The sequence below is a fragment of the Canis lupus genome, chromosome 1 (assembly GCF_003254725.2).
Source record: "Canis lupus dingo isolate Sandy chromosome 1, ASM325472v2, whole genome shotgun sequence".
NCBI classification, from domain to species: domain Eukaryota; kingdom Metazoa; phylum Chordata; class Mammalia; order Carnivora; family Canidae; genus Canis; species Canis lupus.
Window position 1 is genome coordinate 44938030 of NC_064243.1, and position 25278 is coordinate 44963307.

Sequence of the window (25278 nt, forward strand, 5' to 3'; positions counted from 1 at the left end):
AAAAAAAAAAAGAGAAGAATAGCATTGTTTTACATTTTGCAGTATCTTTATTGTGTGTATTAGTAGAAGACAGCTGGGTTTTATTTCTGTATCTGCATTCAGCCTATTGCAGTGTTTGTTTTTGTGAAAGTGATTTGAAGAAAATCCAACTTCACACAGATATGTAGTTGGAAAAGAGAGGAGTATTTTAATAATCTTTCAGATAACTGTGGATATTCTTCTTTAATAATTACACCAAAGCACAACAAGTGGTATCCTCCAAAGTGAGCTGTGTGTGGAATCTGAAACACTATTGGTAGACCTTCCTACTTGCTTCCACTAAAGCCCATTGGCCTATCTTACACTTTGATCTTTTAGTCATGCGGTTTTGTAACATGCAATGGTTATTTGGAAAATCCTAGATTGCTAGGTTAGGCAGATCTTTCAAATATGGGCATTAAACAGTAAATGGTAAACATTAAGATCACATTCATTAATATCACCACCAGTTTCATGTGGCAAAGGCTTGATGTATTGGGAAGCTGTCAAACTCACGGTGGAAGATACAAGTTTTCCAAGATTTGAGTTTTTGCTAGAAATTTGGAATTAAATCTACAGTACTGTCAGTTTTTTCCTTGGAAGTGACAGGCTCATTTTGTTCATTGTATTTTTTTATTTTTAAAAAGTATTTTATTTTTAATTCAAGTAGGCTCTATGCCCAGTGTAGGGCTTGAACTCATGACCCTCAGATCAAGAGTTGCATGCTCTACCAACTGAGCCAGCCAGGTACCCCACACTTGGTTCATTTTAAAGAAAATATTTTTGTCAATATTTATTTTCAATAATTGTCAATGATATTGTCAATAATAATTTTTTTTGAGTTAACATTTTGTAAAGAAAAAAAGCTAGTTCGGCTTGCAGTACAATGGTGCAAGTACATTTTCGTGCAACAACCATTGCAGAAGGGCTGTATGGATACTTCTCAAATGTGTTCCCAAGGGTTGAGTTCTAGTACAGTCAGCCATTTTTACTGCTTCATGGAGGAATCCTAATGGATGTGGGCTTGTTCTTGATGGAAGTGCGTGGTAATGGAGTCTGTGATGACTAGTACAGTTAGTGCCGCTGCTCTAATGTGTGCTACATTGCTAGCAGATCTACCCACGACTGCCTTGCACCGCCATCGCAGATTTCCTCAGAGAAGGTGGCAGATGACATCTGGCTTTAGTATTGAAAATGATTTTGAACTTGCAGATCACTTGAAAGGGTCTCAGGGGCCCCAGAAGTCTACAGACCACACTCTGAGAAGGGCTATTACAATACTAAGGGGCAGCAGTAATTCATGTTCCAGGCTCTTAGGGGCCACTTCTGAGGGTCATTCTCACTTGTGTTAAACCCTGAAGGAGGCAAAGTGCATTCTGGGCTAAGAGAAGTTGTGGAGGGTGGGTGTCAGGGTCTTGCTGTGGCCAGATGGGTAAGTTAGGGTTTCTGGAAGGTAAGGTTTTCTGCAAATGGGGGAGCTGGAGAAGATGAGATTGCTCTAGTGAGCAAGGGCCAGGTCACAAAGGGTCTCGTGTGCCAGGCGAAGAAGCTGGGTGATGAGGAGTCGCAGGGGAGGTGAAGCCGCTCAAGTGCCACTGAGAAGTGATAAGGTCGTGAGCCAGCCTGAGATGGTGGGGGGAGGGGTGGGCGGCACTGGGTGGCCCTCTGTGCTTCTCTCCACCAGAGCACTTATGCTGGAGGGGTAACTGTCCTTCCTCAGCACAGGGTTTCCTGTATTTTATCACTAGTAAGTCACTGGACACAGAAGTAGAGCCACTCAAGAAATATTTGCTCAAATGTAGGAATGAATGAATCAAGGATAGAGGAATGACAGGGCTTAAGCTTTAAAAAACAAAACCAAGAAAACCCTCTAAGGTCTTGTATTTCCGTTATTAACTTTATTTTTCAACAAACTACTACGTTTTATGTTATATTTAAAACGTGGTTTGCTTAAAGTGCAGAAAATACAACTTATGACTAAGAAGGGAATCATGGCTTGGTTTAGGAGGCCGAATTTCCGGTGCAAGGAATTTGACCTCGAGAATTCTTTTTTCCTTGAGGTTGGCAAATGAACTATGAAGCTTAATTTTAATTTTAATCCTGAATTCAAACACTGAAGTTGTCTGTGACGTGAGACCTGTCATTTTCTACCCTGTTTACCATGGTGAGTTCTCCTTACTCAGGAGTGCCTGAGGCCAAGCAGAGAAACTAGGGATTTCTCTCTCTCTCTCTTTCTTTATACTCTAATTTACTCATTGAACAATATTTAGTGGCTGCCTATTCTGTGTCAGGCACTGTTTTTAGAAGTGCTGGAGACAGAGCAGTGAACACAACAGGTTAAAAACTCCTGGAGCACATAGGCCTTATGTTTCAGTGTGTGGAAATCAATAAAAGTAATAAACACAATAATTAAATTATACATTGTACTGACAGGCGCTAAGTGTGATGGAAAATAAATAGATCAGGGGAGGAGGGACCAGGGGTAGAGATGGACAGGTGGCAGCTGTAAGTAGGTACTGGTGGTTGTTCCTAAGACCTGTGGTAGCAAAGCTTTCCAGGTGGTGGGTACAACACAGGTCCCCCGAGATAGGGATACAGGAGGCATGTTTAGGGATCAGCAAATAGCCTGGCCTCCCTGGGGAGCCATGGGAAGTGAGGCCCAGGAAGACATGCGAGGCAGGATCAGGGAGGAATTTATAAGCCAGTTTGAGGTCTGAGGACAATAGGGGGCCATCCCATGTTTTTGAGGAGAAGTGACATGATCTGACTGGGGTCTGAAAAGGATCACTAACTATTGAGAAGAGGCTGTAGGAGGCCAAGGGTGCTTCGAGGCTTTTGCGGTGATCCAGGTGGGGCATGATGGTGCCCTGGCTCTCAGTGGTAGCAGCAGTGAGGGTATGGCCAACAGAACTTGCTCAGAGATCGAGTGTGGGGTGTTGAGGAGGGAGATGAGGCAAGGTTGGCTCCCAGGTTTGGCCTTGAGCAGCTATTAGGAAGGAATTGCCATCAACTGAGATGGAGAAGCTGTCGATGGAGCAGGTTTGGGGGAAGACCAGGAGTTGACTTTGGAACACCTTGTGTTTGTAGTGAATATTCCACCTGCTTCCAAAATGGTTTTAAGATGACTTCTACTGAAAGCCCATACATAAAATTCCACAAAATTACATAAAGGGAAGGGGAGGAGATTTGAATGACAACTTGCCTACTTTAAAGGTTTTCACTCATGGTATAGGGGCAGAAACATCTTTGTGAGAAAACGATGTTTGAAGTAGTAGTGCAGCAAATTAATTGATTTCACTCCATTGAGTTATGATTTGTTGCGTCTTATGTCTTTCTTTCTTTTTTAAGATTTTATTTATTGATTGATGAGAGACACAGAGAGGCAGAGGGAGAAGCAGGCTCCATGCAGGGAGCCCAGTGTGGGACTCAATCCCAGGATTCCAGGACCACACCCCGGGCCGAAGACAGACACTAAACTGCGGAGCCATCCAGGGATCCCCATCTGATCCTACAGTTCTCAGCTCTGATTATTTATAAATTGCTTGTTCCCATATGAATCCCCCCCTTGTTTTCTTGAGAGTGAATGAGCGCAAGAGAGAGTCTATGTGCATGCAAGTTGGGGGAGGGGCAGAGAGAGAATCCCAAGCAGGCTCCATGCTCGGCACAGAGCCCAATGTGGGGCTCAGTCTCACGACTCTGAGATCATAACCTGAGCTGAAATCAAGAGTCAGACACTTAACTGAGCCACCCAGCCCTCCCCCCCCGCCCATATAAATCTTTTATCCTCCCCGCCTTTTTGTCATTAATATCTTTAACATGTTATGGAAAACTGTAACCAAGTTCAAATTATCCAATTTTATTACTTGTTAATAGCTCTGTGAAAACTTATTTGGAAAAATACATATGAAATTGTTAGCAAAATTAATTTGTGTTATTTGTGTGGAGCCCTGGCCAGCTGCCCCTGGAGAGTGGGCAGATGCAGTGCCATGTGGGACGGTGTACAGAATGCTCCATCCTCCCAAATCTCCCAGCAGGCTTCCTATAGAATCTAGTATTTCTAGGGAAGCACTTAGAAGCTTCTAAACATGCTATGCTCAGCTTTTCTACATTTACCTTCCCCAAACTAATTACTCCTAAATTGCCATTTGTGAATTAATACTGACTTTAATGTTTCAGTTGATGAATGACCACATCACACTTCTGTGAGGTTGAGGCATCTTTGCATGGAAGTATTAGCAGAATTATTTGGATGTCTACTGAATTGTGTCATTATTATGTCATGAAAATGGTCGAGGAGAAAAGGCTGAAAAATGTTGATAAGAAGCCTAGGTTTCATAAGCTTAATACATATGACCCAAAAATGCCAGTCATCAGGTGTGCGCCAGCCAGTGAGCCTGTAGCTCCATGTGGATGTTCTTTGATCTTTAGTAGGCCAGCGTGTGTTCCTTGGGGAAGAAGGAGGAGAAGATTCAGATATGTATCAGGTGACTACAAATAAAGAATTTTATAATTTGTTTAGATCCCTGGGAATAGAAGTCTTCATAGGAACTATAAGTTCAGTTTTTGCACTTTGGGATTGCATTCTGTGAGAAGTAGGGGGTTATCTTCACATCATCTTGTGGGGATCTTGGATTCTTCCTCCTTTGAACTTTGAGAACATTTTGCCTGTATATCTGATATGGAAGTTAAGATTTATTGCCTCACAATATTGCTGTATACTTATAATAATTTACCTACTAGATTAAAAATCCCTTGAAAAACAGGGACCTTGGGGCAGCTGAGTGGCTCAGTTGATTAAGTGTCTGCCTTCAGCTCAGGTCATGATCCCAAGGTCCTCGGATTGAGCCCCACATTGGGCTCCCTGCTAAGAAAGGACCCTGCTTCTCCTGCTTCCCGCCGCCCCCCCCACTCCCCCACACGTGTTCTCTTTCTCTCTCTTTCTCTCTTGAATAAATAAATAAAATCTTTTAAAAAATGGGGACTTGAGGAATACCAGGTTTTTTTTTTTTTTTTTTAAAGATTTATTTAATTGAGAGAAAGCGAGCACAAGAGCACAAATGGGAGAAGGTAGGAGCAAAACGTGAGGGACAAGCAGACTCTGCACTGAGTGCAGAGTCCAACACAGGGCTCAGTCCCAGGACCCTGAGATCATGACCTGAGCTGAAATCAAGAATCCAATGCTTAACCGATTGAGCCACCCAGGCACCCCGAGGAATACCAAAATTCTTTTTTTTTTTTTTAAATTCATTTATGATAGTCACAGAAAGAGAGAGAGAGAGAGAGAGAGAGAGAGAGAGAGGCAGAGGCATAGGCAGGCTCCATGTACCGGGAGCCCGACGTGGGACTCGATCCCGGGTCTCCAGGATCGCGCCCTGAGCCAAAGGCAGGCGCCAAACCGCTGTGCCACCCAGGGATCCCCCCAAAATTCTTAAGACAGGACAGCTAATGCAGTTCTTGGGAATAGCAGGTGTTTCCCTCAAATATCTATTAAGTGAAAAAAAGGCTCATAGGAGTCTAAATGTGAAGTAAAGATGGTGTTCCTGAGATTGGGTTCTGGGGGATAAAAAGAATCCTGGAGCGCACCAAGGAGCTTCCCAATTTTCTTTTTTATAAATCTGACTACAGGGGATGTTTTGCTGTTGAAGAAAATGCTGAGATTTTGCTCAGAGCTGAAGACTCTGCTCACCTGCACGCATGTGGGGGGCTCTGGGATGGCTCGTGATGGTACTAGCCAAACCACATGCCAGCTCCAGCAAGCGACTGCTTGTCCCAGAACAGCCCACACCCCAGGCGGTGCTGCTCTGTAACTTCCATGGGCCGGCTGGTGCCCATGACATGGGATTCTTTTGACAGATAAACCAAAACCACAACTAAAAAGAACAGTCTGTATTTACCACTGTAGGTCAGTGCTGATAGTGAGATATGTTTTTAGTTTAATTTGGGAGTATAACATTTCTGTAAGACTGGATCTGTAATAAAGGGATCTGGATTCTAGCTCCAGCCTTATACTTGACCTTGGGTGGGTTACTCTTGAAGGATCCGACAAAACAGGTTAGCATTATTTTTCCTCTGAAATTCAGTTTTATTTAATAGGCTTAAAGCACCAATGGAAATGACAATGAAAATGTGCATTTCTAAGAGAAGTTTGCAAAGTGAAAAAAGCCAAGTAATGGATTAAGCATTCCATTTTGGTTTTGCAACAAATCTCATTACTTCTTTAAATAGCATCAGGTCTTGACTGCTGCAGAGAAGGTGTTTGTTAAAGCTTCATAATGATAGGCTGAGTCAAATCTAAAGATCACAAAGAACCTTAAAGGCATTAATTACCCCTTATATCACCACAAAGGAACAGTGATGTATTATTATCATTTTACTTTCACAGCTGGGTAAATCAAGGCACAGAGACACATTAAATTGCTGGTAACTTGGACAAGGTCATGGTCAATGGTAGAGAGAGAGAGAACTGTAACTTCTTGTTTCTCCCTCCAGGTAGGGAAAATGTCTGGATTTTAGCTACTTTTTCCCTTTTAAATGTTTGTCTCTTAATATCCGTAGAGTGCAATCCAGTGATAACATGCCTCTGCACTAAAACAAATTCATATGTGAGGTGACTGGGTGGCTCATTTGGTTGGGCGTCCGACTTTGGTTTCAGCTCAGGTAGTGATATCAGGGTTGTGGGATCGAACCCTGTGTCAGGCTCTGTGCTTGGCAGGGAATCTGCTTGAGATTCTCTCTTCCCCTCTCCCCTGTATCCCTTGCCCTCCATGCTTCTTCATGCATGCGTGCTCTCTCTCAAATAAATAAATCTTGAAACAAAACCCAAGTAAATTTAGATGTAACTGGATTGATAATGGCCCTCTAGCTTATGCGAGTTCTTATCTGGAAGCTGGGGATGGTAATTGGTAGCAGATTGCCTTGTGATTGGGACTTTCTTAGCTCAGGGGACGATCAATCATTGAGTAATAATTTCACCTATCATTCTTATGCCTTTTTTGATATTTCACACTGGTTTTCCATAACTTTGCAGTAATGTGACCATATATTTTGTGTGATTTGGTTCTTTGTAATCCCCTCATGGTGGATTGGACTCTTAATTTCTCACCTGTAAAGTCCACACTAACATTCTTACCTTTTTTTTTTTTTTAAAGAAATTCACCTACCATAAAATTCACCTTTAACGTGTCAAATAGTGTTTGTTAATATATTCATGGAGTTGTGCAGCCATCACCACTGATTCCAGAATATAATCTTCACCTCCAGAAGAAAGTGTTCCCGTCAGCTGTCGCCCCCACCCCTGCCAGCCACTCATCTACCGTTTCTGCGGCCACATTAATGGAGTCATACACCATGTAGCCTGTTGGACCTGACTGCTCTCATTTAGCCTAATGCTTTCCAGGATTGTCCATGTTGTAGCATGAATTGGCCATGGATTCTTCTGTCTGGTTGAGTGGTACTCTCTTCTGCCCTCTTTTAGATCCCCCCCCCCCCCCCGCCCACCATGTTAGCTGTTCCTGAAGAATGTTACTCTGGTGTTTTCTCCTATAACACATCCCCTAATAGAATTTGTGTGTGCTCTTGTTTTAGATTTCCTCTCATAGTCTTTTTTTTTTTTTCTTTCCCCTCTCACAGTCTTTACACAGAATTCTATCTAAGTAGTTGGTAGGGGTTTTGAACTTAACTTCTACTTTATTAAAGCCCTAAAGTGTCTGAAATACAGTGGTGTCTGTTCTGTGTCCCCAAAAGTAATGAAGGGTATGTCATCTGCGAGTCTTCTCAGCTCTGGTGGATACCAGTTTCTGCTAGATCTGAAATGTTGGCTGGAGATCTCTTTTACCACTTACTGTTTTTCATCAGGGACCCTGATAAGGTATGATGGCAGGCTCTTTGCCTTGTTTCTTTGGGCTAAGTGCATACCTCTGTCACAACCATAGCCCGGCTGGAAAACAAGAATGTGGGTACACCTAATTCCTTTCTCCCCACTTCTCAGGAGGCCTCTCCCCCTGTATGTTGTAATTGACCTGGTGGTGGCCTGCAGCCCATTCCTACCCTAAAAATACCTGCCATCTTCCTATTCCTCCAAAGATTCTTTCATATGCCAAGAATAGTTATCACAAGATAATTGACTCAAATCATGGTAGCTTGCTGGTAAAACACATTTACTACCAGTGTTTGCTTCTCTGTGTTTAGCACCAGAGATCTTGCATTGTCAGGAATATCACCAATTGGATTGTGACCTCAAGTGAAACGGATTTGGAAGATTTATGAAATTTATATTTTTCTGGCACAGTATTTATGCTGTAATAGAATATACTTCTCTGCAAGCTTAACAGTGACATTCAGACAGATGCTTTGATTTTTCTTGACACAAGAATAGTAACAATAATGATATGTAGAGTCCCAGATACCTTCAGAAGAGCTGATCAGTTTTTATCTTTATTAGAAGCATGTAGTGTCAGTGGTGATGTCTTTGTTATTGGCACAGTAGGACTTGACTGGCCTTTGAATGTGATCAACCCAGAGCTACTATCTTCTCTTATTGAATAGTCCACCTGTTTCATTTAAGTGGTTTTATTTTCATTCTGTTTCACTGACTAGTGATAACTAATATTTGCCTCAAGGACAAGTACAGCAAATGTCATTAATGAAAGGTGTCATAAATCACTGCATTTTAAGTAAATGGATGAGTAAAATATAAGGAAATCTGAGTTAATTAAAAATAATGCTATACAAAGTCTGTACATTTAACCTTAAAAGTTGAGAGATTTTTAAGCTTTCCTGTGCAAATGAACTCAATGTTCGTTGTGCCCTCGGCACGATGATAAACTGTATGGTGGACACTGATGCAGAATTCTTCTATAACAGTGGGTGATACTTGGAGAACTGAAAAAAAAAATTGTGATGTAGTATCCACAAAGTACTGTACTCTTGCACTGGCAGCTTTGACTTACTAAAATCTTTTATCTTTTCCTAAAATTCCATTCACACTTTTTAAAAAAAATACAAAAGATCTATAAGTTGAAGGAATTCAGTTGGAAAACTTTCTAAGATTCTCTTCAGGTCTAAAATTTATAGATTCCCTATAAGCTGTTCATTTATGGAATTGCGTAGTAGAAATTTGGAGAAATTAAACAAAAATTGAATAGATCGAGTAGATTAAGAACATAAATTCCACAAAGTATGTTCTCTGAATGTACGTAGATATAAAATTATTAAATGTCAAAGATGTACAACTGTAATGCCACTGGGGATTATATAGTTGAAAACTTAATGAAACCATTTATTATTTACTTGTAAAATCTTTGAAATTATTTTTTAGATTTTTTTTTTCAATCGTCTTCATAGATGATCATTTTTCTGTAGTTTCCACCTCAGAGGGGGACCTCTGGGCTAATGATCAATCAACTAAAACATTTTTGAGCCAAAATGAGAGTCCCAATTAAATGTGCTACATTATTTATCTGAATACTATCTTTTTAATTGCCTTCTTTAGCATATTTCATTTTTCTTCAGGAAGTAAGGGAGCTAATATTCATGTTGCACCTGCTCTCGACTGTAAGCTTATGGTGCATTGCACCTCTTCTGATGTGACTGACCTTCCCGGAGGTGAGGTCATAGACTTGGCTGTGGAGAGAGGCGGTGGTGGTTCTCAGCGGAGGGGCCACTGCCCTACCAGTGACATTTTGGAAGTTAATGGGTTTGTTTTAGTTTTCATAATAAATTGGAGGAATATAGCATTGAGTGGTCGGGGACATGGTTGCTACGTGTCCTGCATGTTCAGGTTAATTTCTCACACTGCAAAATTACCGTTCCACTGGACATTCTTGTCGATGAAGAACATGCATAATTATCTGAGCCAAGACCTGGCTTCATTTTACAAATGAACACAAATTATTTCTTTTCCCCACAGCTACAGGCTACTAGGAAACCAACAGACCAGTAAACCAACAGAGGTTTGTTCTTTATTTTGCTCAGAACTTTGTCAAGAGTTTTTTGCCCATTTGGAAAATCAGGTCACTGATAGCAGCACCCCAAATGCATTTAAATCTCCACCAAGATACCCTGGCATGGGTTTCTGATGAAACTGGGATATTTAGTGTGATTCTTTGCAGTGCAAATGTTGGACAGGCTTCTAGAGTGGTTGCAACCAAGCATTTACATATTCAAACCCACATTTTAAAAAATTGCAAATTACTTTCCTTTTATTTGTCTCCTTGTGGTATTATTAGAGCATTATATTGCTTTTCGTGAAACTGCATATGAATTTTCAGAATAGTATTGAAAGGGGGGCTTTGAACGTGATGATACCAAGAATCTATACTACAGTGCATGCTTTGAAGCATGAAGAGCATAGTTTAAAAATAATTTCCAGGGGCTTCTGGCTGGCTCAGTTGGAAGAGTGTGTGACTCTTGATGTCAGTGAGCCCCCGCTGGGTGGAGAGATTACTTAAATAAATAAACTTAAAAAATAATTTCCATTTTCACTGCCTCTCTTTTGAGTGTGCTTCAAATGAATCCTTAACCCACAAACTGAAGGAGTTTTCCCTGATGCTATGACTGTCCTCATCAATTTCTCAAAAAGGGCTTATTGAGGCTAACAGGTGAAAACATTCTAGTTTCTTGTTTTGGGCTGCAGGGTTTGTTATCATCCTGAGACTTTAACTCAATTCTTTAGATAATGGCTGTGTCTGAGAGCACAGGGGGCATTCTCAGACCTCGCTGAGGAGGTTCTGGATCTTTCTGAGGAGCCTCCTGGCCTCTGGGGCAGAGCACCTTGCCCATCTCCTCACAGCCCACTGCCACCTGGCGTCTCTGGGCTCTGCTGGCAGCCAGCTGGGTGACCGGCCGGGGACTGGGAAGATCTTCTTGCCTCTTCCCTTGCCACCTGAGTGAGTGGGGAGGAGGAAGGGGAGGCAGCCAGCAAGACCAGGCTTAGGAGATGGCCCTGCTCAGTGAGCCAGACTTTGTGGCTACCTGCTGAGCAGAGTGAGGGTTCCTGAGAAGGAGCAGCAGGCTGGAGACCTGCCAGGATACCTCGTGCACCCGAGCCCTTCCCAGGGTACCTCCCAGGAAGGCCTGCCTCATGGGCTGCCACTCTTGAAGTCGGTTTGCTTTGTCACGCAGGCAGTGGCCAAGCCTGGTCTCGGGCGCGGCGTCTGGCACGGTACGTGTTACCAGTGGGGCGCAGAGCCCGGCGGCCGTCTGGCGGGGCTCCCGGAGCAGGCTGAGTGGGCCCGCACGTGGGCGCGGGGCGGCTCGGCTCCGTGGGGCGGGCTGCCGAGTGGAGGCCCTCGGCCGGGGCTAGAGCTCACGCACTTCGGTGGTTTCCACGGTGAACGAGATGAGAGAGATGGGGCGGGGGAGGGCTTACCAGACAGAAGTCACTACCTTGCCCTGAATTTATAATTTTGTTGTTTTTCCCTATTTACGATTGTATTAGCCCAAGACTTGGGGAGCGAGTCTGAGCTTGTGGACTGGGGAGCACGGACCCGGCAGGACGGTTACCCGATGGGGGAAAAGAGCCCGGACTCATGTGTAGGGAGCACGGAAGCTCTCCCAAGGGGAGGCCGGCTTCTCGGGGGGAAGGGAAGGATGTGTTTGCCCCCTTGAGCAGCTGGGGCTCGGGGCGCGGGCATGAGTGGGGCCGCACGCAGGCTCAGCAACTAGGACAGGATGGCAGCGCCCGGCCTGTGTAAGTGGCTCTGTGAGTAAGCATTCGAATCGTCCTGGCCTACACTTGCTCTTTCTTTTCTTTTTGTTCTTCTTTTTTTAAAAGATTTTATTTATTTATTCAGGAGAGACACACACAGAGAGAGAGGCAGAGACACGGGCAGAGGGAGAGGCAGGCTCCATGCAGGGAGCCCGACGCGAGACTCGATCCCGGGACTCCAGGATCACACCCCTGGCCGAAGGCAGGGGCTAAACTGCTGAGCTACCCAAGGATCCCCTCATTCTTCTTTTTAAAATAGCCACTCTTCTCTTCTCCCAGGGCCTACTTTGTTCTCACTTCTCCTCTAGAATACTAAGGGCACACTACTTTTTATGGGGATACAGGTCCTAGTGAAACTTGAGGCTCTTGGAGCTGGGCTCCAAACCTGTGGACCCCCCCACGCTTGGCTTCCCCTGTGCTTTGTCCGGTCTAGGACAGCGTTGGTGCTTTGCTAGTGGATTGGAAAAGGAGTCAGTCGCTGCAGAGACTCTATTTGTGCCCAGATACCATTCCACCTCTGTGGAATTTGGGTGGTGGAACAGCTCTGAGATTTCATATTTTGGCAGAACTCAGGAACCATCCAGAACTGCTCCTGCCTCTCAGATCCTTGGGGCCAGCCTTAGTGGGAGTTGGTTCCTGAGATTCTTCCTGTCTAAGCTTGTGCCTCTGGGAGGATCTGAGTTGTACCCAAAGGCTCTCTAAAGTTAAAGGGTAGTAGAGGCGATAGGGGAGCTTCACCGATTCACAACAAAGCCTGGGGTGGGCAGGGTTTTGACCCAGAACAGGTAGCCTGGGTTTTGTTACCAGGTAACCATTTTGCCTTTGTAGGAGGTAAAAAGTTTGGGGAGTTTTCAGTGTTTTGGTTCTAAAGTTTTGTGAATATATTGAATAGATGACTCAATTCACTTGGCACCCACTTTTGACATCAGCCGTGTTATTTTCACTAGCATCCATCTGGCTCCTCCAGGCTCCTTCTGCCCGTGTGCCATCTCTGAGATCCTCAGGGGACTTCAGGTCTCCATCATCTTTCTTTCCCTAGGACTTAGGGTGCTGTAGAACTCTTCATCATGAACAAATGCATTGACTGTGTCCCAAATCCTGTACTTGAAACAACTCTTTGGCAATAGACACTCTGTTGACAAGGTAAAGGCTGTAGTAATGCAAATTTGATTCTGTTCAAACAAGGTGAGGTGTTGTTACCTGTACAGCCTCTGTGACACTGCTCTTTCTTGATTTCCTATGTTCCTCTGGTATTACTGAGCAAAGGGAGGTGTGTCCTCTGCGGACCTCTTCCCCTGTACACTGTCACTGATGTTTCCAAGGTTGTCTCCTTGGTCTTTTTCATGTCTCACTCTGCACATTCTTCCTGGGGCTGCTTTACTGTCAGAATCTGATGACTCCAGATCCACATCCCCATGTGGACTTTCCTGGACAGCTTGACTCCTGAGCATCTCCCATTGGACAGCGTACATGCGTCTCAGAGTCAGAACTGCCAAAGCTAAGCTCAGGAGTTCCAGTCCTGCTCTTCTGTTCCCCATCTGGCCCATCACTAAGGCATAAGACCAGGTCTTCTGCCTTGACGCTTCCTTCCATATCACCTTCTATGAAACAGGCAGCAAAGAGGAGGCCTGGAGGGTCCACCTGCCCAGATTTCTATGTTCATTTCTTTGCTCTTACTCTATTCTGAGTTCATTCGGGTCTTTCCACCTCACACCTGCAGTATTGCTGTGACTCTCTGACCCGTTTTTCTCCCAAGGTCTTGCCCTTTATCGATGCCCCTGTTATAGGACACCCTTCTCTCCCTCCTCCACTGCAGCCACGCTCAACACGTTTCCAGAAGGTGCTGGGATCTTCTTGTGCTTTGCCTTCACTCAGCTGCCTCCTGCTTCTGGAATCCTTTCTCCCCACTGCCCATGTTCATCATCAGCCTTAAAGGCAAATAGATACTTCCAAGATTTAAAGACTTCACTCAAGTGTTGCCTTTGTTATTAAGTCTTCTCTGGTCTTTTGCAGAAGTAACTTCCTCCCTGACTGTCCCACTGCATGGACTTCCTCACATCATCTGTGACACTTCACCTTCTCCAAAGCTAGAAGCTCACCTTGAGAGTAGTAACTGGTCTCATTCATCTTTGTATCCCTAGCACTGAACCTAGAAAGCAGCCAGTGCTCAAAAAAGTGAATGCCAAATGGATGAAAAGGTGCATCCATACTGAAAACATGGGCTGTTTTCTTTTGTGGATCCTGTTGGTCGGTCTCCCTTGAACACAGAGCACACAGCAGCCTGAGGAGGCAGCAGTGGAGGAGTGATGGTAGATTGCTTTTGGCTCAGGCACATATCTTGCTTCCCATGCGGTCAGCCTCCTGGTGACTGGACTGCTTCTGTGGTGTGATGTTTAGGGCCTGGGGAGGCGAACCCAAGTCTTCCCACCTGTCACCACTATCTGAAATTTTCCCAGGGATGTCTCATGCGTCTGTGATCCAAGCTAACTCACGCCAACCACAAGTGTGACTTGGATTCTCTGGTCCTTTTCTGGATGAGGGTTTTGGAAGAGGCAAAAGGAAGAAGAATTATAGCTCCAGAATTCTGTAGATCATTCAGATATCTCCTTTAGGTCTCCTCTTAGAATCAAGTGTCTGTGTAGTGGTTGGTTGTATTGGCATGGATCATGGACCAGCATTCCTATCCATGGGTTTTACCAACTTTCTAGGGCTTCCATAGCTTCTAAAGACCTAGAGACCTAGTGTCCTGGCCCCTATTATGCTTTATTAACATCTGTCTATGCCTGGTCAGCCTAGATCAACTTGGACAGGTGCAAGATCAGTGACTTCTTGTTGTAGCTACTGGGATCAGAAACTATTTGATTTGACCAGGTTGAGGGGACAATCTACTAAATACAAGAATTAGGATGAAAACCCACATTATATTATGATAGAGGCTAGTCTTTCCATCTTTCTTGGATTTGTTAATTTGAGAGCCACTGGAAAGAATTGGGCTTAGCAGGCATGTATGGTTGTAGGCTGGAAAAGAAAAATAGAAGCTCTACTTACCTTTGATCTTCTTAACCCTTACTCTGGAAGTTAACAAAGATTTACTGTTCTTTGGGACTTTCAGTTTAGGATAAAATTGTGGTGGATGCCAGAAAAAGAAGAGTTAAGCTTTCAAATGAGCAAGTTATGGGTTGTCATAAGAGTCCATGCTGTTGCATCACTGGTTGTCCAAGATTTCCCTGGTGATTTTGCCCAAAATAAGGAAGTACTGATGCTGGTCACTGTTATTTGATTCTTGGTCTGAATAAATTCTTTAAGATCAGAGCTTAGTGAAATAGAGTTTGCACAGCAACAGGCAGAGTGACAAGGCATTTAAGTCACTGTCTTATTTTTTTTTTTAAGACTTTATTTAACAGAGAGAGACACACACACACCACATGCTCACAAGCAGGGGGAAGGAGGGAGAAACAGACTCCCCACTGAGCAGGGAGCCTGATGTAGGGCTGGATGCCAGGACCCTGGGACCATGACCTGCACCGAAGACAGACCCTTCACTGACTGAGCCACCCAGGCACCCCCAAGTCATGTCTTGACTGGCTATTGGTCTCCTTTGATTGAAAGTCACAGGAGCCCTTGCTTCTTCCGTAGTGAGAGCTCAGACCTGTTTCAGAAGACCGAGCAGCTCCCTGAGTACCTTGTACCTTCCAGCGTCACTAAGGACCGCTCTTAATCTGAACCCTTAACCTAGTCATGATGGTTCTCTGCCAAGCACCAAACTCACTTTTATGTGTGTGTTTGTCACTTTTTATGCAGATTTCAGCAATGTCCCTGATGTCACAAGTGGCCTGAAAAGGAGTCAGACTGATGGCGCACTGGCCCGAGTTCCCCGTGAGGAGGACACAGCACAGACGCTCGGGGTAAGGTGCTCCTGATGGGGAGGACACAGGGCAGATGCTCGGGGTAAGGTACTGTCCCAGACCCACAATTAGGACCCGGCTGACAAGTGCGAGTCCCCTCCTTCACCTGAAGTGGGGAGAGAAGCTGGCGTTATTGGATCCCTCGGTCAACCTGCTGAAACAAACTGTTTTTTTTCCTTAATGGAAATAGTTTCCTTATTTATTTGAAGGAATTGTTAGGACAGTTTTGACAAGGTAAGCTCAGGTGTTCTGAAAGGTAGGTTTAATGAGTCCATTTCTTTCCTGCTTTTTTTTTGTCTTTTTTTGCCCACAGATAAATTATTTTTGGAATGTTATCATTCTGTTGTAAGATATATAAAACATAAAGTTTGGTATTTTCACCATTTTTAAGTGCACACTGCAGTGGCGTTAAGTACATTCATGATCCTGTGCAACCATCACCGCTACCCATTTCAGGACCTGGTCATCAAGCCAAACAGAAACTGTTGTCCCCATTAGACCATGACTCCCCCCCCACCCTCCCCCACCTCACAACTGCCACTTACTTCTGTTTTACTTCCTGTGTCATTTGCCTGTTCTCGGTCCCTCATGTGTGTCCTTTTGTTTCTGGCTTATTTCACTCGGCGTAATGCTTCCAGAGTTCATCATGGCGTAGCGTGTGTCAGAACTTCGCTTCTTTTGAAGGCTGAGTAACATTGCACTGTCTGTGCTGCGTTTTGTCTACTTGTTCATCTGTTGAGGGACTTTTGGCTTGTTTCCACCATTTGCCTGTCGTGGGTGATGCTGCGGTGAAGATTGGTATACAAATAGCTGTTCGCATCCTTGTTTTCAGTTCTGTTGGATGTGCATCCAGGGGTGGGATTGCTAGGTCACGTGGCCATTCTGTGTTTAGCTTTTTGAGGAGCAGCCCACCTGTTTTCCACAGAGCTGCACCATTGTACAGTCCCATCAATGATGTGTGAGGGTTCTGATTTCTCCGAAGCCCCGCCCCCACTTGTTACAGTCCACGCCTTTCCTACATTTTTAATTGTTCATTGAACATCCTTTCAGAAATGGTCTGATTGACGTGATCTGTTGTAATACACAGTACAGCTTTAGTTGGTTTTGACATTATAACTCTGTTTTCAATTCCTTGCTTTTGTCTCAAATATAAGAATGGAGATATAGAAGCTATGACAGGTGTTTGAAGACAACTTACAGTCTGTTGGGTTAGACTCCTGCTACCAGGGCTAGTCCCTTTGGGGAGCGGCCATGTGGCACACCCGTTGGTGATAGTCACTGTGAGAAGGGGATCAGGTTGGAGCCTGCCTACCGCAGAATGGGTTCTGTGCCACCCCCCACCACCACACAGCAATTTTCTCACCCATTCCTGATCCACCTCCTCCAAAATCTTTCTTCTCTTCCTTCTGATTCCTCATATGAAATGCTCAGCTGCCTGCACTGGTCTAGCTGTGCCCCCAGGATAGAGTGTCTTTTACTAAAACCAAAATTGTCCACATTTTTAGTCTTATGCCTTTGTTTGATCTCTGGTGGATTAGTACTTTGGGAGCCCGACATCACAGCTAATGGTGATTATTATTTTTTTAAGAAATGTGTCCTAGAGCATCAACAAGATGTGTTTTGATTGCTAATTCTTAAATTTTTGTAAAAAAAGTAAATATTTCTGAGACACTCTAGAAGCCAGGCTGTCTATTTAAGGTAAGTGTGCCCGAAGGGCACTGTAGCAGCTTGGGGAAAATCACTTAATGCCATGAGGGATAATGATTTCCTCTCTGTTGTCTCTTATTTGAGTTCCACATTAAAGTTCTTAAGAAGGAAATTAAATTATTTTTCCAGATTTTAACATTCAATAAAATAAATACACAAAAGTTACCATGTTAAGGCTATTCCCAATTGTCATTTAACAGTGTCTGACATGATGAAACAAAGCATTTAGCAAATGCACATTGGAATATCAGTTAGACTTTGAGGAGAGGAAGAAAAGCTGTAGTTGAGCTTGAAATTGGAGCTGGCTGAGCTGAGTTTTCATTGCTAAAAATGGTTAGAGGAGAAAACAAATAAATAAATACCAAAGAGGGGTGACTGGGTGGTGTAGTTGGCTGTGCTCGACTCTTGATTTCGTCTCATGTTGTGATCTCAGGGTGGTGAGAGTGAGCCCTGAATCGGGCTCCCTGCTGGGCTTGGGGTCTGCTTGACATTCTCTCTCCCTCCCTCTGCCCCTCTCTGCACTCACATGTGCTGGCTTTCTCTCAAATAAATCTTAAGAAAAAAAAATACCAAAGAACACAGAAGACAAAAATATTGAAAGAGAATATCATCGTGGTGAGCAGTGCTGTCAATCCCTCTCAAGTCCAGAGTAGTCGTCATCTGATCTTTTTCAAACCTGAATATCATCCGTCCATAATAATAGACTTCAGGACATTTCTTAATCTCCGTGAAGTGCCTGGCAGTTACTTAGTTCACACGTTCTTTGCTCCTTGAGAAAGAAGAATCGGTGACTATCAGACGTAATAATTGGGATGTATGTTAGTGAAAAGAAAGCTCTGAATATAAGAATTAAAAGATGGGGGTGCCTGGGTGGCTCAGTCGGTTAAGCATCTGACTTTTGATTTCAGCTCAGGTTGTGATCTCAGGGTTGTGAGATGGAGCCCCACTTTGGGCTCTGCACTGGGAGTAGAGCCTGCTTGAGATTCTCTCTCCCCCTCCTCTGCCCCTCTGCACCATGCTTGCTCATTCTTTTGCTCTTAAAAAAAAAAAAAAAAAGAATTAAAAGACAGTTGTTCTGTATTATTATTTTCAGCCCCTTGGAAACATCAGGTTATACCTAAAAGCAGTCTTTTTCTGTTTTCCAGTGTGGTTTGATGGTGTGTGTCCCACTGTTAGGCATGGATCTTTCGGGCTTGCCCTGGCACTGCCCCCACGGTGCCCACAGGAGGTGGTCACTTCTCTGGAGAGAAGACCAGCCTCTGGCTACTGGGCTTCCCACTCTGGCCCCTGTAGCCTCCTTAGGGGTCATTAACTTCTTTTCAGATTAGACCCTGGTTGAACCTGAGTTGTTTGGGATATTTTACTAATAATATTCTAGACTTTGAAATAAGGAATAATTTCCCTTGAAAATCAAATGCAGCCTGGCTTGATGAAGCACAGCTGTAAGTGGGGCTTTTGACAGCTCCGCAATTTCTGCAAATGGCTCATAATTGATTGCCTTCTTGCTCTTCAAGGGTGCCTATTACTGTCACAGCTCTTTGTGTGCCCCTGTCAACCTCTCCTGTGTGGGGGCTCTTTTTTTTTTTTTTTTTCCACCCAGTATTGTTAGCAATTAGCTTGCACTATTGTAACAGTTTGGATTTTGAAAGGAATAAACAGTTTCTCTTTGGGCAAAGGGGTTGAAAGAGTTTCTGGGTTGTTCTGGGAACTTGAGGTGGGTTCAGCAGGCCCTGCAGAAATACGGTTTGCATTCCACTTTGCTGTCTCTGAGCTGACTCTGAAGATGTGGCACTCGGTGTCTCTGTCATCTCTGAGAGTGCCCTGACCTGGTGCCTTCCCAGAGCCGGCAGGTTGGGCATGGGCTGGAAATCTAGAGGAAGGGGGTGAGCTTGCCCAACCACCGGCGCTGCCTCGGAGGAAGAGCTTGGTGGCGCTAGGACGTCCTTGCCAATGTGACTTGGAACAACAGTTTGGGATTTTTTTCATTGCCTGGAGATGAGAGTGAGAACGTGCATCTTACTCATTTCCCAACAGCCGACTGTAGATGTAATCCTTTCTCCCCGAGGGAGCAGGTTTCTTTGAACTTTTCCTTTCTCTGTACAGCATGTAAGTAAGTGAGGGCTTTGATCTCAGGGGTGTGGATGTTGATCCAAATGTAGGCATGCTTGCATGGTTTCCTTTTCTCTGTCTTGAAAGTTGATTTTACTCTGAAATGTCTTTAGATTGTTATGCAGATGAGAAGATATGCCTTTCTTTCCAGAAGGGATCCTGACTGTAATCGTTAAATGCTCTTTACAGCTAAGGATGCGAGAATTTCTTTTGGATTCTAGTTTCTCTGTGGCACTTTTCCTTTCTCGTTCCCACATTGCAAGGATTTTTCAATGGATCTCTGAAGTACTTTTGTCCTTTTGAAATGTATCAGAAAGCCCGGAAATTCCAAATACTTACTCTGTAAAAATCCGCTTGGAAGAGGAGTAATTGGAAGATGGTAAATAATTTTATGCTTTGTGAAATTTCTTTGGAGCATAGCACATGCTAGTATTGGACTTAATGCTGTAAAAGAAAATCCACAAAACTGAAACCATTTTCTGTGAGGTAAGCAGAATTTTTACTTTAGTTTTTCCTGATTAAATATTTTTTTCAGCTTTTTAGAAGAATTTTATATAATCACCTAGTGTAGCTTTGGCAGTGATTATTTTTACAGTTTGTAGGCGTTGTGTTGCTAGAACAGAGAGCATTGGGAGTCTGGAGATACACAGCGTGACGACTGTGTGTTGTGCTCTTTGCAATTTAATAATGCTTAAGATCTATTTGCCCTTTCATTTGTGCAAGGTGGAAAAAAGGGACATGCGCTAATGGTTAGTTTTAGAACACAGCATGAACATAACTTGCATTTAGTATTTAATGCCTGCTCACCCACTTATCTTAACCTTTTGGGTTTTTTACATGAATTCCTTTTAAGAGCTTGCATATCTGAGAAGCCAAAGGAAAAGATTACTGGATATATTCTTGGTTTTCCAGCATTCTCATGTTGTACATCTTTCTTACTTATCTTTGAGTCTCCTGAATTATTTCAAGATCCGTCTGGTCATGAGATGTTTTGGTCAAAAAGTGAAATTAAGATACAGTTTCTTTATAAATCGTGGTCTTTTGACATGGATGCTATTCAGTAGATTAACATGATCATGATGTCTTTGAAAGGGCTAAACATACCTATTTCTGAGCGCATGTCGTCTGACATAATCCCCACCATCTGACTGGAGAGGTAGCATCCTCCAAGCAGACCCATTGTCCCTGCAAATGACTTGAAGTCTGGCGTTCTCCAGGGTGAGATAGTCCTCTTTCACAGTGCATAAATCCGGCCGGGCAGAGGTATAATGGGAAGAACTCTCGGCCTGATGGTTGGAGACCTGGATCTGTATCCTGACTCACCAGGCTTTGCCAGTGCCTGACCTGGGGCAAGGTACCCGACCGTTCTAAGCCTCTGTCCTCACTGGTGAGTAAAAATAACAGTGCCGTGAGTCCCGCGTTGTGGAGAGGATTGTGCAGGATGACACACACACACAGACACACACACACACACTCGTGAGGGGTTGGGAGGTTCAGAGGTCCTCCTGCCTGATGTGTCTCATGCACACAGAGCGTTCTGAATGCTTTCTTGTTCTGCGCATCTAACACCCCACATACCCCTCTTCGCTGCCCACCTAGTCGTCCTGAAGTTGGTATCAGGGGGTCAAATCCTGTTGAGCTGTCCCAGGGGACAAAAAAGAATTGGAAACGAAGGTCCTGGCAGTTGGGTCCTCTTAGCTCTTTGTCACCTGCCTGAAGACAAAGCCCACCCACCTTTGAGCTGGTTTTTCTTATAGAGTGCTGTGGATGGACGCCCTTTCCTAAAGGGCTGCTTCAAATGATTGAACAGGAGAGTATCTGTCCAGTGTGCCTTTCTCTTTAGCAGGAGTGGGCTGTGAGTATCGAGTTGCTTACTGAAGCCTGAGCCCTCATCCGGCAGGAGGTCTTGCAGGCTCGCGCCTTTTGGAAGAGAAGCGTCTCTGCAGGACATAGAGAGGCGCCGAGGCTACAGGCTGTAAAGGGTCAAGGCGAGCTGAGTTTTCGGCCCAGCTCTCACATGCACCGTTCTGCGTTTCTAACGCTGGACGTCCATGTGGCAGGCACGAGGTGGCAAGTTTGTGGATTTGTTGGAAGCAACTATGCTTAGTTTTCATGGGAGTCTAAAAGTCTGTTTGATCTCTTTAGAGCTGGAATTCTTTCTTTTTAATTACTGTTTTCCTAGCGCCAGGTGTTCGTGCTCTGCACCTGGTCTATCCTGATCTCTAGGGCTGATTTGTCAAGAAGATGTCAGCTCTTCGCTGGGTGTGTCAGGAAGGGACGTCGTTGCTGCGCCGTGAAGCATACAGGAGCCCTATCCTCTTTGTTGCCAAGGATCACTTGCGTACTCTGTTCAGCAGGGTTAGAGATGTCACCTGTAGAGTCAGATGAGAGGGAGACGGAGAGGCAAGGTGGGGGCAGGGAGAGAGAAAGAAAAAGGAGGAGAAAAGAAAAAAATTGCCAAATCTCGGTGCAGGGTCTGGGGAGGGCCGGCAGGGAGTGGAGGCAGTGGGTTGGCGTTGAGAGCCAGTAGCTACATGGCAAGCAGTTTGGGCAGGGAGAGCTTGTCCCAGGGAAGAGGACAACCAGTGGAGTTGACAAGAAGGCAGTGGGAAGACCTCTTGCTGGTGTCTTCTCTCCACTTGCCCTCCCAGCTGCCAGCCTACCAACGTGGCTGTGGGGCTGGGTCCTAGCGCGGCTCGTGCTGTCCCTGGGCCCGAGCAAACTGGAAAATGGGGAGTGGGCTGCTGCCGCTGCCAGAGCCAGAGAGACAGAAACTGCCAGTAACTTGGTGGTGCCTGATGAGCGCTCCGCTGTCTCGGCCTTTGCCAGGGAGGCTCTGGAAGCTCAGATGCTGGGGCTGCTTGTCGGCGAGACTTGCCTGGGGTATGGGGGTGGCGGGGGCCGTGCTTGCCTGCCCTGTGTCGGCGTAGAGTAGGCTTGTTCAGGCCGCACAGTGAGTGGAGCCGGGGAGCCTGGCCTGGAGGCCCGACTCTAGGGTATTCGCCAGGCCCTGGGGCTTGGCCCGGAGCCGGCCACGGTTCTCTTGCTCTCCTGTCCTCTCACCTGTGCACCGAGCACAACAGCACCCGACTCGGGAAGCCACCTGGGCACCGGGCACCGCGGCACTGACTCGGGGCCACTCGGGCCCGTCTTCCCCTTCCCTTGATAGCGTGGCTGGTTTCCCTTCCAGCCTCGTCCTCCCTCCCCATGTTTAGCCGCCCCCACCCCTCCGCGGCCCTTTGCTTCCTGCCTCCCCTGGCCCTTCCTCATTCTCCTCCACACTCCGCCTTTCCTGCTGGTTTTCCGGGAACAAGAAGGAGGTGTCACTGGGGCCCTCCTGGGGGTCCCACAGGAGGGAGGAAGGAGCAGGACGCGGTCGGAGGCCCCGCTGGCACCGGGGCGCGAGGCGGCGGGCGGGCGGTGGAGGCAGCCGAGGGCTGTGATTGCCCCCGTCCCCACCCGTCCCCACCCGTCCCCACACCGGCAGGCCCACAGCAAGGCGCCTCGAGACGCCCGAGACGCCCGACCCGGCCACTGAGGCCTCACCCCGCGGAGCAGGGGTGCGCCACGGCGGCCGCTCCGGGCACGGAGACTTGCTTGCCACCTTCATTTCTGCTCCTCGTCCTGTCCTGGGAAACGGCAGGGGCCGTGCCTTTGCTCCCACCGCCCTGGGGGGAGACTGGAGGAGGGGGGCGAGCAGGGCCCACGCTCTCGGAGCAGCCAGCTGCGCTCCTGGGGACCGTCCTGTCGCCTGGCCTGCCCGGGCACGTCCCGGCGGGGGGGCGGGGGGGGGGGTGGCGGGCGGCGAGTTGCCCGTGGTCTGTGTTGGTCGCAGGGTGGGCCGTAGGCTTTTGGATGTGGTCGTGGAGGAGAGGTTCATTCTTTCATCTTCACCCCCGTCCTCCATGGTGTTCAGCCCTCTGTTTCTCCATATTTTTTTTTCTTTCTAGGCTTCCTGGATTGGGGACAGAATAATCTCCCCTTTTGGAGGAGAAGAAGGCGGGGAGTCTGAGCGGGGAGTCTCAGGCCAGACCCTGCCTTCAGTAAACACTGCCTGCAGGCTTGTGCATATTCTTGGGGGAAGCCTCCTAGATGTGGGGTCAGTGGGGAAGAACAAGTGGGGGGTTTGGCCCAGTCTTAAGCTGAAATCCTTTGTCCTTGAGGAGCCGTCAGACTTCTACATCTGCGCACCGAGGGGTAGGTCTGCCAGTTGTGGAGGGCTGACTGGGTGCTGCTCTGACACTTGTCCTGGCCTCTGCCCCAGCACCTGATCTGAAGCAGTCTTTTACCTGACGGAGCCTTTTCTCCTCATGAATACAGAGAGTTGCTTAAAAATAGATTCTAGAAGAATCCAATTAGAATTAACCCTGGTTATTTATTTACCTTCACACAGTGATTGAAGTTAAAACCTGTAAGATTTATGAGCTTTAAGGTAAATGAGCAGTGAAGGTGAGGATGGGTAGGTGCTTTATTCCTGTGTCTTCTCTAGTCTTTTATTCTCTTACCTGGTTGAGAACAATTACTTGGAGCAGACCATTGAGCATCTGATGGAAGCGATGGGCCCTCAGGAAATTGCTCATGTACGTGAGAGGTATACCTGCAATTCTGGGGGGTTTGCTCATCTTACGACATTTATCCACAGATTTCCTCCTTAGGGATCTGTGAGCTCTAGGTTCATAATTCTCACATTGAGTAGACACCTGTATAGTCTAGCTTTTGTGTTGACTATTAGTAACATTACAGACTTCATTATCAGGTACTTACAGAATGAAAAGCACTGTGTTTCTTTTCCTTTCCTTTCCTTTTTAAAAAGTTTTTTTAAATTTTTTAATTTTATTTTTTTAATTTTTTATTAGAGTTCAATTTGCCAACATACAGCATAACACCCAGTGCTCATCCCATCAAGTGCCCCACTCAGTGCCTATCACCCAGTCACCCCTACCCCCCGCCCACCTCCCTTTCCACCACCCCTTGTTTTTTTGACCCTGAGATCAAGACCTGAGCTGAGATCGAGTCAAATGCTTAACTAGTGGAGCCATCCAGGCACCCCTAATCCTATGTTTCTTTAGCCAAGTGACATTTTGAACTTTGTCTTTATCTTTAGGTCTGATTGGTGGGGTAGGCTTGGCAATATTAAGGCCTTATTATTTTAAAGTCCTTAGAGACATTGAAGGACATTACATATTAAGACCCCCACCCCAGATGGCAAAAACCGTTAGGTTGAGACCAAGGAGAATATTGATGGTGGTGGTTAGAGATCCCTACATTTTTGGACACCAAGTATAGCATTATGCACTGGTGTTCTAGCATTTTCAGTTTTATTTTCTGTAATTAGTGGAAAGAAAATGTGATTTCTGAGGAGGCAGGGCATAAATTCAGGTCTTGACCTCAAACCAACATTTTGTAGAGGTCCCTTTAGTAATGTCAACAGCTGTCTGTGGGACCAGAGCGGTGGTTGTATGCCCAGTTAAGGGGATGAGTAGGGAGCAGGTGATCCCCTGGTTTCCCTGGGACCACTGCGGGAACTTTACCCTGGCCCCTGTCATGTCAACAAGCTACTGAGGGCTCTGCTGCTCACTCCTTTCCAATACCAGCTACAGTTATGATCTAATTTTGACTGGCCTCTCTTGGGGCACCATGAATCTTATCTGTCTTACTTTCAATATTTACCAAGAATGGGGGTTGGTGTAGGGTCAGCTCTGTTCATTCATTGGGCCCTCCCCCACAAAGGCACTCCCAGATGTTAGCCACTGGCAAGAGGCCTGAGACAGTGATGCCCATGCCTTCGTTAACGATCTTGTGTGTGAGAGATTGGAGTCCTGTGAGGACTTC

The 25278-nt window shown here is 45.7% G+C and overlaps 1 protein-coding gene across 9 annotated transcripts in view; it reads left to right on the forward strand.

Moving 5' to 3' along the window:
* TIAM2 (TIAM Rac1 associated GEF 2) overlaps window positions 1–25278 on the forward strand; it is a 130707-nt gene that overhangs the window by 76892 nt on the left and 28537 nt on the right. For 3 of the 9 annotated variants that reach the window (XM_049113827.1, XM_025422592.3, XM_025422593.3), the window contains one exon: window positions 15527–15630. In XM_049113827.1, coding sequence (XP_048969784.1) covers window positions 15527–15630 — 104 coding nt within the window. Of the gene's footprint in view, window positions 1–15526; window positions 15631–19286; window positions 19448–19635; window positions 19933–20686; window positions 20834–25278 lie in introns of those variants that run through there. The other 6 variants (XM_025422596.3, XM_035710632.2, XM_035710630.2 and 3 more) reach the window with 6 other exon arrangements.